The sequence below is a fragment of the Grammomys surdaster genome, unplaced genomic scaffold (genome assembly GCF_004785775.1).
Source record: "Grammomys surdaster isolate TR1022 unplaced genomic scaffold, NIH_TR_1.0 220360, whole genome shotgun sequence".
In the NCBI taxonomy this organism is placed as follows: Eukaryota; Metazoa; Chordata; class Mammalia; order Rodentia; family Muridae; genus Grammomys; species Grammomys surdaster.
Window position 1 is genome coordinate 2695 of NW_021624351.1, and position 17164 is coordinate 19858.

Here is a 17164-nt window from a genome sequence, read left to right on the forward strand (position 1 = left end):
TGTGTGTACTCACACACATACACATGTGCACACACATTGACATACGTGTACATGTACACACAAAGACAGACAGACAGAAAGACAGACAGACAGAAGAATCGAATGCCAAACTGATAAGCAGAGAGGCATCCACAGAGTATAAGACTTCTTGACTCTTTAGAAGGACACGCCCACAGACACCTCCAGGAGCTCTCCGCTTTCTTTAAATGGTGGGACATCGACACCCAGAAGCTGTGTTCTCAGCCTTTCAAAGCATGGGTAGCATAAAGCTAGGCGCATCCACAGCTGAGAACTCACCAGGCCATTTATTTCCATCTCAGGCCTTGTAATTGGCAGCCACATCCCTGCTGGACAAGCAGAACCAATCAGGAGTGACTTAGAGTGTCTGACTCTTTGTGAGTCTGAAGCACCATAAGGCTTGACATGGATGCTGAACATGCAAACGTTCAGCTTTAGGAAAGTAACATCATCTGACCATCCATCAGACAGTACCGAGAGACACCCGGTAGTCATTCACAGCAATGTAACTTAATACAGATATAAAATAGGAGGTAACTGGGAATATGAATGTGGTTCACGTTTTGCTGAATGGAACAGAATGAAATTGGCTCATTTATGTTAGACAGGTATGATTAACCAATTGGTATCAGGCCTCAAGTATTTAGTACATCCAGAAATGAACGTCCCCACAACTGCTATAGAGCACAGTAAGTCCCCACCGTGGAATGGGGAACACCCTGTCTTCTGATCTCTCCACTCCCAGAGAAGGTAGTTGGTAATTGAATTAGCAGATCTGGCATTCACAACATTCTCTCAGTATCCCATCTCAGAGGGCGTGTGAATTCAGAGAATTCAGAAGGGCCCAGCAGTTAAGTCTCGGGCCTGGTCATGTTTACCCACTTGCCATCAGCTGTGGTTAGGTAACATGATACAAAAAAGTGGCCCAGGGAAGCGACAGGGAGCAAAATGTCGGCTGACAGAGAAACAGGAGTTAACGGGAAACACATGTTCTTGACAAAATGAACCTGTGCAGTTTCACCAGTCAGCTCAGGGCTAGTTTCAAGTCAACTTCCTCCAAGGGTTGCATTGAGGGAGACTCCAAGCAGGGCTCCTGAGTGATACAGTTAGTTCAGGTTTCTGCTTACCTATCTCTCTGACTGTGCACCAGAGGCGTGGAGCTAGGCAAATTTTGATGACCTTCTCTGCGAAACCCCAGCCAGCTGTGTGTCATCAGGAGAGTGAGCTAAAGCTGGTAAGTCATCTAGGCCTCCAATGTGCTGTTAAAATAAAAGGCACAGCGGGACACATTCAGGAGGCAGGAACAGGTGGGTCTTTGTGAGTTCAAAGCCAGCCTGGTCTACATAGTGAGTTCCAAGCCAGCCAGAGCTATATAGAGACAAAGAAAGAAAAGAAAATGCTAAGAATACCACAGGCCTGAGTAGAGTCGGTTCCTTAGTTGTGGGACAGGTTAATCCGCACACCTCAAACCTCACAGCCTTCTCCTTGGATCAGAGCCTTTGCTGGCTTTCCCATCCTTCTGAAGAACCACCCTACTCCTAAGATTTGCTTATAAGGCCCTTGCTTTGTTGTGCAAAATGGATAGCAACAGCAGAGGTTCACGTGCTACAAAGATCCTGGCACCTCTCTGTGAGAGCTTCTTGATACAGAGTAATGGGAGTGGGTTGTCTCCCACTACGTTTGCAGACTTAGCACACATGAGGATGGGGTCATCACCTATTATGACAGCAGTCTTAGCACACAGGGTGGTGTACAACTTCAATCCTAGCACTCAGGAAGGTACACCAAACTGTGAGTGAGAGGGAGGGCGCATTCACACCTCAGCAGGATTCCTCCACCCAGGCCACCCCTCCTGCCATCAGCCATGCTTGTCCAAGATTGAACTCAAGGACACAGTGTGTGCCCTCAGGCTTTGCTATTTCTTTCTCTCTAGATTCTGTGCCCCCTCCTCAAGACCTTGGGGAGACCTGGTAGCTCCCCTGAGTAGAGAATGCTCTGAGGCTGCGGATGGACAAACTGTAGTGGTCAGGGCATGTGAAATCAGTTGTTAGAGCACCATCTGTAGAGCCCGGGTACTTCAGCAGGAAGTGAGGCAGGGATTCTGCTTCCCAAACTTACAGAGCTACAGGAATAGGTTACTTGAGCTCTCAGACCCTTATAGCTGCAAAATGTGGGTGACAGAGACCTGGTGTCACAGTTTGTCCGGAACACCTCTGATGTCTGTCTGTCATCTGTTTGTCTGTCTGTCTGTCTGTCTGTCTGTCTGTCTGTCTGTTATGACTGGTCAACTAACTGTGGATATTATTCAGCCCTAACAAAAAAAAATGTCACCCTGTCATTTGTGGCAGCATGGATGAAACTGGAGGATATCACATTAGGTGAAGTTAACCAGACATAGAATAAAAATAGACATGTTCTCAACAAGCAGAAACTAGAAAAGGTGACCTCATAGTCTCGTGTGAGACGGTGTCCACCAGAGCCTGGGATGGATGGAAAAAAGGGGCTTGAGGGAAGAAATGGTTTACTACAAACGAGGCACAGTGAGGAAGCTAACAGAGAAGGCGCTAAATATCCCCAACACAGACAGACAAACGACAGACAGACAGACAGACAGACAGACATTCAAGGCAGTGGATGCTCCAGGGACTTGATGGTCTGCTTACATACTGCATTCTGACACACACACCATTAAAAAAAAAAAAAACTTTAACAAGAAAACTCACGCTATGCTCACAAATACGTAGTTTTGTATGTATGTATCATTTAAAACATTTCGTCAAGCCCCATTTATACAGTCATAGGGTGTCCACACTGACGGCAGTACTCCCTACTCAAAGGCATTGCAAGCATCCAATGTATGTTCCACCTGATACAGTAGTGCCTCATGGAAGCTAGGATTATCTTTTATCTGGACTCTGCATAGAGAGGGCCCACAAACCACTCCACCTGGCTAGCAATTCCTTGGCAGTGTCATCACCAAGACAAGAGCCTTGATTCAGGCTTCAAACCCCATGATTCATGAAGCAAGACCATTTATAGCAGATGGGACACTCTCCTCTGACATCTTGGCTGTTTCCAGCCACTCCTCCAGGATGACTCTCCTACCATGAGATGTCCATGTCATCTTGGACTCCACAGTGTGCTCTCCTGACAGTATACCACACCACCACCCTCTCTTGGTTTCAGCTTACACAGTGTTTTCTTTGGGGTCAGCTTTGGAGAGGACGGATAACAACAGAAAACCCTCAGTAACTATGCCGGCAGAATCCAGCTTCAACAATGTGCCCCGTGCCTTCTTGTCCCTGGTTGTGGACTCAGTACGTTCTTTTGTGCAGATTCCAATAGCCACAGGCCTCCCTCAACTCCCGGGGGTCCCACCGAGGACCAGCCCTGTCGTGGGAAGCATTTGGACTCCAGGAGTCTGGGAAAGTATGGGAGTGAGTGGGCCGAGGCAAGCAAGGAGCAGAGGCCACAGGGTCCTCAGCCAGCTGAAGATGGGACTGTTGAACACAAGCAGTGTGGTGCTGGGTGTGACACGGGAAAAAACTTTTTTTTTTATTTCCTCATGATTTTGAGCAAAGATGATTAAAGGGATATTCTAATTTGCTTTCTCTTGCTTCGATAAACATCCATAGCCAAAAGCGATTTGGGGAGGAAAGGGTTTATTTGGCTGACAGCTTACAGCCCATTGTGCAGGAAGCCAAAGCAGGAACCTGGAGGCAGGAACTGATGCAGAGGCCATGGAGAAATCCTGTTACTAGCTTCCTATCCAGGGTTCACTCAGCCTGATATTTTCTAATACCCATGAGCCCAGAGATGGCACTGCCCACGGTGGGCTGGACCCTCCCACATTAATTGTTAATCAGGAGAATTCCCATGGGTTTTCCCAAGGCTGATCTTATAGAGGGATGTTTTGTTTTGTCTTGTTTTAACGACTGAGGTTCTGTAGACAAAATTAACCAGCCCGTGGGGAAGGGTTTTAGCAATCGCTTATCTACAGAATGGAAGAAGAGGACCCCTGGCTGAGAAGATGGTTCTATGAGTTAAAAAGTGCTGGCTACTAAGCCTGGTGCCCTGAGTTTGATTCCCAGAACCCACATGGTAGGAAAGAACTGAGTCCAACCTCCACACACGCACCATGGCACGCATGCCTCCTCTGTTCACACGGACACAGGATGCTCCGTGGAAGCTGGACGTAGGAGCCTGGAAGCGTGTGATCAGCTCCTAGGAGTAACCATGTAGGTCACTGTGCTAAATCTGTAGATAAGGAAACCAAAGCCTGGGAGACTCAGGTTGTCATGGTTGTGAAGAGGCAGAGCTCAGCTGCAGCAGGTACCACACTGAGTATTCACGAGTGTAGCCAGGCGGTAGTACACACCTTTAATCCCAGCCCTTGGGAGGTAGAGGCAGGCAGATTTCTGAGTTCGAGGCCAGCCTGGTCTACAAAGTGAGTTCCAGGACAGCCAGGGCTACACAGAGAAACTCTTTCTCAAAAAATAGCCCCAAACATTCATCTTCTGAGCTGAAGAGACAGCTCAGAGGGTTAGCATGCTCACCTTACAAGCATGAGGAACTGAGTTCAATCCCCAGCACCCACATGAAAAAGCTAGGGGTCAGGGCTGACGTTTGTAATCCTCGTGCTGGAGAGCTGGGGACAGGAGGATCCTTAGGGGCCACCAGCCAGGCCATCTAGTCTGAGAAGGATGATGGTATCTCTGGGCTGACGCTCAAGGTTGTCCCCTGGTCTCTGTGTGCACATGTGCCTGCACACAAGCATGGACACACATTTTTAAAAGTAGACTACATGGTTCACAACAGTCGAGTTACAGACCCTACCTAGGTGCTCATCAGCAGAGGCGGGGTGGTGTACTGTATAGACATAGTAAGCCTCGTTCAACTGTAGAGATGAGTGGACTTTGTCAAACACAGGACAAAGAGGGAGTTGGAGACAATCATGTCCAATGAAATAAGAGGGGAGGGGACAGAGGCCAAGAGTGGTGTATGGGATAGCATCCGCTCCCTGGGTTCCTTTAACTGGGTTCAGGCTGTTGCTAATAGCCAACCATGTAACCTTGGACAAGTCACCAAACCTAAGGCCTCGGGTCCTTATCTGTCAGCCAAGGCCAAGGACTGTGTGATCTGGGAACTGCATTCCAAACACAACATTCCAAGGAACTCTGTTCCCCTTCCAGACCCAGAGACAACACAAAGTGGCCTGGCCTCCCAGTCTGCAGGTCTTCAACCCTCCCATGGGCTGGCTAGCAGTCAGCTTTTTGTTGGGGGACTGAGAGGAGACAGTGGCAAAATGGGTCACCATGAAGAATTCTGGGTAATAAGAGGGTGGATGGTTGTCTTCCTCCCTGACCCCACCACAGTCCATCCTTGACCCCTGAACCTAGTGTGTGTATGGCTCATGGCCCACTCTCAAGAGCACCTCTGTCTGCAGATCTGTCTTCTTATCTCCCTGTACCTCCATCTTTAAGATGGCACCAGATTCGCCCCATCCCACGGGACTGTTGTGAAGCAGATGTTGAAGTGTGAGTGGCCCTCAGAGCTAATCCCGGATGTTACCGTGACTGTGACCTGTTCATCCTCTCAGAGGAGTGCTCCCTGCAGTGACCCTGGTCAGGGACTGAATGGCTGGATTTTAGCTGCTGAGATCAGAACCCATAGAGACCCTGGGAGCCTTCAGTCTCCTGCTGAAACAAGACCACCCTGAGCCTCCCAGAAAAGTGGGTTATTTCCTGATTAAAATGATTCCCATATAACCACAGTCAGGAGCGCCATGGCCAAGGTTTTCATCCACCACTGACTTCAGCTTCTGCTTCCTGCTCCACATTCCACTGGGGGCAGACTGTCATAAGGCATCAGATGCCCTGACCATCACTCCACTGTACACAAACCGCCCCAGAGACGCCCTGTGGAAGAAGAAATTAGTTCTGGCTCTGACTCTGCCCACCAAGGCCTGGCCATTTCTCATGCACTTTGCTCTGCACCCGGCCCCTACCCCTCTCTACTGGCACCTGTGACCAGATGTCACCTCATCTTATCATACTGGGGGCTCTTGTGCAAAACCAGCTAGGGTAGGTTGGCAACCAGGTTTCTCCCACTGCCTGGAATGCCAGAGCACCAGTTTTCAGAATGCTGAGGGACTCTTGACCTGCCTCTGATTTCAGTGAGTCAGTGTGTCTGTCCTTCAAGGCTTGGAGGCGTTCTCAGTACCAACCGGGTGTGTGGTATGATGGCCAGGTCTTGGGGAAGCAGGGGGTCTTCACTGGAACTTCTGTGCAGAAGACTGTCTTCTCTGGGTCTGTCAGTCAGCATTGTCCCCTCAAGGGACAAGCCAGGGAAGGGGAGTCCTGCGTGCTTGAGAATGAAAGGAGACAGAAGGTCTGACAGCATGAGCTCATGAAACCAAACCTCGGGTACCCACCACGTGGTTGATGCTCCAGTTGGAGCAGAAATGAGGGCCCAGAGCAATTCTCTCAAGAATATCTCCTAAGGGGTTTTACCACATCCTGGTGACTCCATGGAACCTTCTAGAAACTTCCAACAGTGGGCCATACATGAGACACATTTATAAGCTCTGAATGACCTAAGGTCCCAGAAGTCCTGAGCTCCAGACCAGGGCTCTTGACTCTGTTAGCATGTGACATGAATTTCTTTTTGCCTCCTAAACGCCTGTCTGACAGGAGTGATGTCAATGAGTTTTGAAATCAAGAAGCAGAAGGCTGGAGCTACTCCTCAGATCTCATTTGCATGTCGTGGTCATCTCAGCTCGGTTATTTAAGGACTTCATAGCCACATTTTTCTGACATAACTTCTGCCTTAAACACTTCTCATCCAGAGCTGTGGTAAGCCTGTGGGCTTGGCTTCCAGGCCTGCTGAGGCAGGAGGATATCTTGAACCCAGGTGTTCAAGGCCATACTAGGAAACATAGTCAAGAATCTCACAAAACGAAATGCCCTTTGACTGTTCTTGTCCTCTAGAGAATGGCAGCAGGGAGAGTCTCTGCTCAGCTGCTGTGCCAGATGCTTCTAGATCTGTCCTTTCTTAGACCACTGGCTCTAAAATGTCTCTTTCTGATTCCAGGTGAGCCAGGAGAAGGGTAACTGCTCTTTACAAAGAAACCCAACCCCCTGCATCATCCCTCAAGAACAAGAGAACATCTTCCACACCATATTTGCTTTTTTCTCCAAGTCCGGAAGAAAAGTGTTGGTAAGATGTTGCTTGGTGACGGGGCCATGAGGGTGGGCCTCACAGGGAAGAAGGCATCTCAGAGATGAGAGGCTGGTCTTCTACTTGATGTTTCTTGTTTCTCAAATCTGGTTTTCATCGGTTAACTAAAAAAGACCCAAGGACTGTGATCAACCCCTACTTTTCAGGCCAGGGTTTCCCTCAAAATGTTAAAACTTTATTCCAAATCTCACTGCCTGACTAACAGAAAACCTAAACAGCCTACCAACCAGGATCCTGGAAGGAATCTACAGTACCATGGGGAAACCTCCTAGCAATTCCTATTAAAAGTAAACGTATATATTATACAACCCAGAAAAATGTATCATTTCTGGGTCTGTCCCAGAGAAGTGAATACACATGTTGTTGAAAGACGCAGGAATATTTGAAACAATTTTAGAGTAGCCAAAATCTGAACAATTCAGATATTTATCGGCAGTACAATGAGAAAACAGGTTTATCCATACACAGGAATATTATAGAACTATAAAAAAATAAATGTACCTAAGAGTATTCGATGCACTGTATAGCATAAGTAAGTCTCACAGAAATTACACTAGATGAAAGATGAATAAAGGGACATTCTGGAATGTCATGTGTGTAAGGAGTAAAGATGACAAAAAGGTAGCATGGTCAGGTTAAACGTGCTCTGGTGAAAACATACATAAAACATATGTGGAACATACATAATACACATGTAAAACACATGTAAAATGTATCAATATAATATTTACAATTTGTTCTTTTTACTGTGTATGTCCTACCTCCTCAGGACTTTTCCAAAGTCCCCTTCCTGCACCCTGATTACATTCACTGAGCTCTCAGCTTCCACCTAAGCACACCCCACAGGCACTTGAACACCTCTCCTTTCCCTTGGAGAGCTCAGCTGCTTGCTATTAGAGGTTTGGATTTTTTTTTCCTCTTCTCTACCATTTTGCTTCTTTTGGTATGACAATGTACCCTGGCATAAGCCACTTAGGAGAGAAAAGTTCATTTTAGCCCACAATTCCTGGGGTGCAGTCCATCACTGTGCAGAAGTCACGAGACACCCAGTCACCTTGCATCCACAGTGAAGAAACAGAGAGAAAAGAATTAAGACATTTCTGCTGTGCTCAGCTCACTTTCTCTATTCTCACACAGTTCAGGACACCCTGCCTAGGGAATGGCGCCACCCACAGTGGGCGGGTCTTCCCACATCAATCAGTATAGTAGAGATAGCCCTTCATAGACCACCCTGATCCCTCACTGAGACTGTCTTTCTAGAATTCTAAATTATGTCAAGCTGACCAGTAGCACAAATGTAAGGATAGCTCATCTTTGTAAAGGCCCTTGGGGACAGATATAGTGACATTGGCTGTTTGTTCCATATAACTCCAGGTCAAGCTAAAAATAACCCCTGCGATCAAAGCTTCACACAGGTACACACACACACACACACACACACACACACACACACACACACAGAGAGAGAGAGAGAGAGAGAGAGAGACAGAGAGAGAGACAGACAGAGAGAGACAGAGACAGAGAGACAGAGAGACAGAGAAACATACACACACACTTTATATATAAAGACACACTTCCAAATACAAAAGAAAAATCCCTCATTGGTCATTGGAATAAACTTTCCCTTGGAAGTTTATGTGTCTCTGAGTCATACAGCTTCTTTGTTCTTTAAGCACCAACCCCCACCCCACCCCATCCACCAATCAGGAGCCTGACGTCTACCTGCCAAAGCAGGGACCCAGAATCAACTGTAGTCAGAAAGTATTCTTGTTTAAAAACACATAAAGGTACATCAGGATATCTAAATGTTTCTTTTTGAGAAGAATTGATTCTTGTGAAATTCAACTTTTTGGGAGGATTAATCATACAACCATTGGGCATCTACTTGTGGATGCCCCCAAACACTCGAGACCAGAGCCCTAGTGCCCAACAAGGCCGAAAATTCTTCTACCGCCCTCTGCGGGTGACAGAGCATAATTACATCTTCTTTAGTTTAGGAGTGGGTATGTTAGTTATAGTTTGGTTGGTTTTTTTGTTTGTTTGTTTGTTTGTTTTGGTTTTTAAGCTATTCCTTATAGCAGTACAATTTATATATTAAATAACAGTAATTGAATTGTGTAGTATAGTTTTAAACAGAAGAAATCATGGAAATAGCTCAGGTTACACAATCCCTCTCCCCATACCATATTTGTTTAAAAATCACTTTTTTCTAAATAAATTGATGGGACAGGTGTATTCAGTGACCGGTCACACTAAACTCCTATTTTACTCTGAATTTTGGAGCGGGATGGAATTCCGGGCCCCAGACAAGCTGGGCAGGAGGTCTGGCGTCAGCTATTCCACGGGCTCCACCTCTTCCTCTTGATTTCTCCTCCGTCAACATGACAGACACTCTGCACTTTAGATGGCTTTGGATGGTCTCTGTCTCTTAATTCCATCTGGAAATTTTCTCCTCAGGACTGTGAAAATCCAAGGAGCTTCTGCCTAACATTGCACTGCAACCTTAGTGCTCTCCCTAAAGAGGAGAGCCGGACCATCGACCTGTACATGCTACTGAACACAGAGATACTAAAGAAGGTGAGTCCCCAGCCTGCGCTCTCAGAGGTTACCCAGAATCCCTGGATTCTGTTCCCCCGGAACACTCGGGCTGCTCCTTGTCAAACTTTCCCAGCATGCACCGCTGGCGATTGGTCCACCAGACGTTGCCGAGAAACAGAATCAGACCCTCAGTGTTCACGCTTTAATCCAAGTACTGGCGGTGTTACAGAGAGTGTCCTAGCATCTTTCCCAGCTTCCCGAGTTCTCATCCTCCCATCTGTGCTGTCGTTCTTCAATTTTCCTAATCTGTAGGGCAGTGCCGTGGCTACATGCCTTTAGTTCCAGGCGTAGGTAGCCGGATCTCTCAGTTTGAGGCCGGTCTGGTCTCTCGAAAAAGCAAATATCTCCTTGGGCTTATAAAACCTCTGATTCTTTGGGGGTTGAAACCTGAGATGTTGCTGACAAGCTTACAAATTCTACTGATTTGGGGACCATGTTTTGTCCCAGTTTTGATCAAAGATCGGCCAGCCTTTTCTGTCAAGGGCTAGCAAGAATTGTTTTAGGCTTTAGGGCCAGAATCAGCATGTTCAGCCTTTTGACCTTGTGACATACTATTGTCACCTGTGACAGTCAGACTTGAGATGCTCACCAACTTACAAAAACAGCTCACAATAAACAAACTCACACTGTTTTAAATAAATTGATTTTGTATTGGGCTATCCATGTTCATAGCTACACTAGAGTGTGTGTGGCATATGGCACCGATGTATATGCTAATTTAGTTGTTTGCAACAGTTTAACTCTGCCAGCAGCCATAGACAATATTCAAATGCATGGCTGTGTTCCTAATAAAACTTTATTTACACAAACAAGAAGAGGGCCAGATCTAACCCATGAAGCCTAGTTGGCCTGATTGCTTGTTCAAATGATCCCTCAAAGAAGTTGGATTTGTGAACCACAGACCACTTTGCTACTATGAGTTCAACAAATAGGGTTCCAAATATCTCAGCAAGCAAATCAGTGCCCCTTAAGAAAGGTTTACTCTGATTTATTTTAAGATAAGAGCTTGCTGGTATGATAGGCTTTGTGCCACAGGATGCCATAGAAATAGTTGGATATGAAGGTAAAAAAAAAACATACGTGTTAGTCTCAGAGTTCCTTTTTAAATTTATTTGAAAAGACTAAACATGCAAGATGTGTACAAAGCCATCCAGACAGCCCACAGGTGAGAAGCATCAGAGCTATCACATGGTCAGCTTGTAATTAGACCCAGCAGTGACGCGGCAGCCTGAGAAGATGCAGTCGTTGGGGGATGGAGTTTGCTCTGTTTTCCCCATCTCAATATAGCTATTACAGTCTCCACAAACTGTGGAGAGCTGGACACCATCTGGGTTCCCTAGTTCGGAAACCGGTTGGGGAAGTTGGGCTCCCACTCAGGGTTTCCCTGACATAGCCACTTGATATTAGTGTTAGCGGAGGCCAGGTGTGAGCTAGTCTACCATCTCTCTCCAAGGAGTCCCTCCCTGACATGGTTCCCTAAGAGCCGACGTACTTTCTCCCTGGTCCATCTTAGCCAGTGCTGCTGCCAGTCTATTTTTTTCCCCTGAACTTACTCATCACTGTCCCCAGAGCAATAGCACTAAAGGGTGAGGGCCGCTCTGCTTGCCATCTCTCTGCCCTCATCCATGGCTGCTGTTAGATTCAGTCACAGGGGTTGATTGTAACTGTGAGCAGCTGGTTGTTTCTCTCTCTCTCTCTCTCTTTCTCTCTCTCTCTCTCCTGTTCAGTGATTGACACTTAACCAAGGACTCCATCCTAGAAATGTTGTTCTCACTGGTCAGGCAAACCAATGGAGCCCCCCCAGGCAGGAGAAGTGACAGCTCTGGGTTGTCATACAGCAGAAACTTAGGCACAGAGTGCACCTCAACCCTGAAGCACTGTCAGGCCTGGACCCTAGCACAGGGCATTTGGGGAGTCGACCAGATGGCTCCAGGGCCATTGGGTCTCCCTGAGGACTTGAATCAACATAGACCTTGTGGCTGGCCTCAGCCTAGGGTTGTTTATTTTCCTTTGACCTCAAGGTCTGACTCCAGGCAAGGGAATCTGAGGTTTTATTGTTTTAACCTCGCTGGTTTTCATTTGAAATGTTGGGTCTGATTTTTTTTTTTTTAATCTTCGAAGGATAGGATTTCTTTGCAAGTGTCCCTAAGGCCTTTTTCACAGCCACCAGGGCCCTCCTCTATGCCAGCCCTTCATCTGCTTGGCCTCTAACCTAACCATTATTACCGCTGTTAATATCTACGGTGGTGACACTGATGATTTATAATAAAAATACAGTATCAGAGGATGGCTCTATGGCTCAGTGGGTAAAGGGCTTGCTGCCAAGCCTGGCTACAATGCTCCATCCCCACATTCCACATGATGGAAGGAGAAAACGGACCAATAAAAATTGTCTACTGATCTCTCATGTAGGCTATTACCTGTACATAACCCCCAATACTCCCACACTAAATTAAGTAATTAATTAAGTGTAAAATCAATAGAGGGTCAGAGGATACAGAAAACTAAAATTTATAAAACTATTAAATTGCTGGAGGATTTTATGAAGCAGAAATATTCTTTTGAATGACAATCCTCCTAGAACAATTTAAAAAGTTTTTTTTTTTTATTAAAGGAGAGAGTGGTTCCAAAAAAAGAAAAATGAAGAAAAGGAAGGAAGGGAGGGAGGGAGGGAGGGAGGGAGGGAGGAAGGAAGGAAGGAAGGAAGGAAGGAAGGAAGGAAGGAAGGAAGGAAGGGGAGCTGGAGAGATGACTCAGCAGTTAAGAGCACTGACTGCTCTTCCAGAGAACCAGAGTTAGTTCCCAGCAACCACATGGTGACTCACAACTGCCTGTAACTCCAAACCCAGGGGACCTGGCGCCCTCTTCTGGCCTCTGCAGGCACCTGCACTCATGTGCATATGCTCCCCTACACAAATAGCAGACACACAGAAATATGCATAATTAACATTAATTTTTTTTAAATAATTAAGTTTAATTTTACCAGTGCATATATAGTTCTCAAGTTCAAGTGGGCCTTACTCATAGGAGCCCAGCACTCCTGTGGGTGTCTGGAAATATCCCATTAAATCTCATTAATGTGGACAACTGTTTATGAATCTCTTAAGCTGTTTTCAGCTGGAGCTTTTTGTTTTGTTTTGTTTTGTTTTAAGAATAGTTTGTATACAACTTCTACGTAAAGTACACTATCAAGGGTTTCCTTGTTCTGTCCCAGGGTGGTCTCTGTGGTTTCCTGGGTGATGAGCAAAGGGAACCCTTAGAACATATCTAGAGCTATGTTTCTCAAACTGTGAGGCACAGCCCCTTTGGGAGTCAAAAAACTCTTCCACAGGAGTTGCCTGAAACCATCTGCATATCAGATATTTACATTACGACTCATAACAGTAGCAAGAGGATTTAATTAGTAACAGAAATCAATTCTACGGATGGGGTCACCACAGCCTGAGGGACTGCCTTAAAGGGTTGCAGCATTAGGAACAGTGAGCACCACTGATACAGAGAGGCCTTTGTTATTTCTGTGTGCCTTGGGCCAGTGTAGGTCAACACTGGCCATTGATTGTGAGATCTGTCTTAGCCTATTTTCTGTGTCACGGGGAGCATGGGACCGGGTGACATATAAATAATAAAAGTGCCTTCAACTTCTCCAGACTCAAACCTGGAGGATGAGAAGTCCAAGGACCTGTGCATTCATTTAGCCTCCTGTGGGGGCCTCGAGCTACATGGTGGCACAACAGGTCTTTCCTCTTCTTAGAAAACTGTCACCACAGAATTGTGTGACAAACTTTTCCTGGAACTTTCACATAAACACACACACACATACACACACACACACACACACACACCTCTGAAAGGAAATCCAACAACAAACCAAAGTAATCATTGGGCCAAAGTCCAACCTGGTGAGCCAATGAATATCTGTTGTGGTTCCTACAGGAGTATAGATGTATGGCCACTCACAGGAACCAAGATGACTCCTAGCAGCTGCTACACTGCTGAAAAGCCCACCCCTTGCTCCCCCCCCACACTCTCATTCCATCACCCCTCTCCCTTTACCCCCTTATAGGTGACAACCCAGACTCTGCAGCCCTGAACTCTGAGAAATTCCTCTCTGCAACAGTTCTGGTCAGAGCCCCTCCCCCAGCAGCTGCATATTCCTTTCCTAAAGCTGGGAGGGAGAAACCAGAATCTCTCTAGTTTCACTTTCCCAGACTGGTGACCTCTCCTTTACCTCCCAGGTCACATAAGCCTTCTACTTTCTCTTGGGGGAAAAAAAAAAAAAAGATTTCAATCCCAGGAAACTGCCACAAGGCACAGGGACACTCCATCCTTCCGACTTGCCTAATCTGACTAGCTCCCAGAAGCCTCCCGCTGAATCCCACAGCACACGTCTTTAAAGATTATAATCACAACGCCTGAAACCTATGGACCTGTACAAACCACAGTGGCTTCCTGGAGTGACCGAGAAACTCAGGTGAAAAGACTAAAGACACCTGACTGGCAGAGCCCAGCCATCCCTCAGGGGCAGTGAGGACACCCCACAATCAGCAACAGCCCCGTCTGACCTAGGACCCTGGCCTTTCCTAATTTTGCCAATCCATATCTTTTTCCAAATTCTTTCTCCATCTCTACTTTGGAGCCATGTTCGTGGTATCTGGATGGTGGCTTTGAAACAGAGCCCACATCGAGGCTTTCAACTGCTTCTGCCAACAGCCTGAGGCTCAGAGGCCCCCCTTTTTACCCCTCAGACCTGATTTATAAACTAGATGTTTGTCTCCCTCACCCAACCCCAACCTGTCACTGTGCCCTCAGATACCTTCTTTGAATGTTCAGCCCTAAGACAACTTCATTCAAGAGCAAAGAAAGAGTTAAGAATAGCTAAGCTTTCATGTTTTTGAGGGCTGTGGTCTGGGCAGGAAGATGACTAGAAAATGAGAATCAGATGCCTTCTGGGGATGCCAGGCTGGGATTTGTTGCACACAATTAAACAGCTTTATTTATCTTCCACTCTTTGTGAATATGTCAGTATCCACCTCTAGCTATCTAGCCCTCGCCATTCGGAAACCGCAGCACACAGGCTTGCATGTGTTTGTTACTGGAATATGCAATGGTAACTCTGCATTCTCCACCATCCAAAGGAATTCTCAAGAGAAGGCAGCAGTGTATGCTCTGTGGGTACCAGGGATAAGGAAGTTGCTAGTTCAGTGATAAAATATGTGTGGAATCTTCATGGAACCCTGAGAGTTCAGCTCTGCATAGTCCCTCTCATGGGCACATCATTCTCAATGTCATTTGAAAGCATCTCATGGTGAGTTGTGTCATTTCGTCCACAGGATAGCTCCTCTGTCATCCAGTTCATGGCACGAGCCAAGGTGAAGGTGGAGCCTGCCCTGAGAGTGGTGGAGATAGCTAACGGGAACCCAGAAGAGACCCTGGTGAGTTGGCTGCCCTGGGACAGCTCTCCTCAGAGGACGAGAACCTGGAGCTGGGATCTGAGAGGAAAGATATTTTCTAAGCCAAGATGAAGTGTTTGTGGTAGGCCCAAAATCATGGCTGCTCTGGCTTCCAGGGCCCCCAGGAGGCCTCAAGGCTCTGTTGTTGCATTAACATTGTTCTTGGGATTCTGCTGGTATTTGAAAGTTTCTTGCAGTGATTGGCCAAAGGAAAAACTGTCTGGAAGTATCCTCAACAAGGGCTTAGATTTCTACTCTGAGGCCAAGGCTATTTTTATCTCTCTTTAGCCCTTCCTCAAAAAATCTCTTCAGCTCTTCTCCCTGTGTTGTTTCATGGTTAAGCACTAGGGTGGAGTGGGTGTGGGAGGGGCTTAAGAAACAACTGCTTGGTTGTCTTAAAGAGGCCATGTCAAGTTGCTAAGACCTAGAACCTTCTCTCTCACTCTCTTCCTTTTCCCTTGTCCTCCTTAAAGTCGTCAGGCTTCAGAGTGGGCAGTCAGCCTCATGGCTTAGCTGTCCAATGAGAGAGAGACTGGACAGAGAGGTCTTAGAATTCTGCTTTTTGTTGTTGTTGTTGTTGTTGTTGTTGTTGCTGTTCCTGGGGAGAGAAGGGTCATCCACTGTTTGACACCCTCCTGAGTTCAGTCTCAGGGGTGTAGACAGGGAAGTCAGCCAATGAACTGCTCTGCTGAGGAGCTGTGAAACCTGCCGCCCTTTCCTGTCCTCTCTCGTGGATTCTTACCTTCCCTCAAGGGAGGCTTGCCCGCTCTCTTGCTCTCTCCTTGAATCTGTGCTGCTCTAACAAACTTATGAAGTGAATTCAAGAATGATGTACTTAAACAGAAAGGGGCTGTTAACTTATTTTCTAACCACAACAGAGATCTTCCACTTCATTATACTGGGGTGTGAGAGGCTGGGAATGTGGTTCAGACAGTTACTGGCTTACTGCGCAAAGACGATGGAGTTCCAGTCCCCAGCGCGCCAGTAAGGAACCAGATGCGGTAGTCTGGAACCCTAGTTTTGGGGAAGTGCGGAAAGGCAGATAGATCCCAGGTCCCAGAGGCTTCATGGTCAGCTAGTCCAGCCAAAGCAGTGAGCTCTAGGTTCAATGACATGACAATCCTATTCCTGTTGTCAGCCAGCTGAGGATGACAGCGTTCATGAGGGGTCAGCCATCCCACAGTCGGTGCAAGGATGGCTGTCCGGCCTGACCGCTCTTCACGTGGAGAAGTTGCCCAGAATGAAACTCAAGGCCTCTGCTAGTCAGTTTCTCTGGCAGATCAAATATTTGAGGTTGGTACTCGGCTCCTGTCTCTCTGCATTCTGGCAGAGAGCCACTTAGCAGCTGGTTCAGCCTTTCACCTGGAAGGTAAGAGAGAGGTGGCCCTTGTTCCCGTCATGGCACGGGTTAAAGGGCACGAAGTTTAGGATGTTCTGACAAACCATGGAGTCAACACCGAAGCACCAATAGAAATGCTTGTGAGTGCACAGCAGATGAAGCCACTTGTGTGGGTGCAGAGAAAGTACTGGGTATGCGGCCCGCACCCTGGGATCCAGGGAGGCACAGCAGAGCGTTGTGTTCTGGGACTCCAAGTCATTGACTCTTCTGTTTTGAGAGCCATGGTGATATTTTCCCTACCAAGTCTTGGCCAGAAGCTGTTGTTGGGTTTTTGTTTTGTTTTGTTTTGTTCTGTTTTCATACTCCCAAAGGGAGAGGAAGGAGGGCAAAAGGAGAATCCCCAAAGAGGGAAGGTTCCTCCCATCACCACCTACCTACCCTCCTGCCCCTCCCCTGTTGAGAATCCCCAATGAGCCCTCGTGGAAGGCTCCTCCCATCTGCCCTCGTGGAAGGCTCCTCC

The 17164-nt window shown here is 47.0% G+C and overlaps 1 protein-coding gene across 1 annotated transcript; it reads left to right on the plus strand.

Annotated features, from left to right (window-relative positions):
* Positions 1 to 3272: 3272 nt before the first annotated feature.
* On the plus strand, positions 3273 to 16598 carry LOC114616000 (integrin alpha-9-like; the record flags this gene model as incomplete). The annotated part of the gene is made up of 5 exons (XM_028761558.1): positions 3273 to 3335; positions 7111 to 7236; positions 9715 to 9834; positions 15186 to 15287; positions 16444 to 16598. Coding segments are annotated over exons 1-5 (566 nt in total), but the record flags the coding sequence as incomplete, so codon positions are not given.
* Between the last annotated feature and the right edge of the window lie 566 nt (positions 16599 to 17164).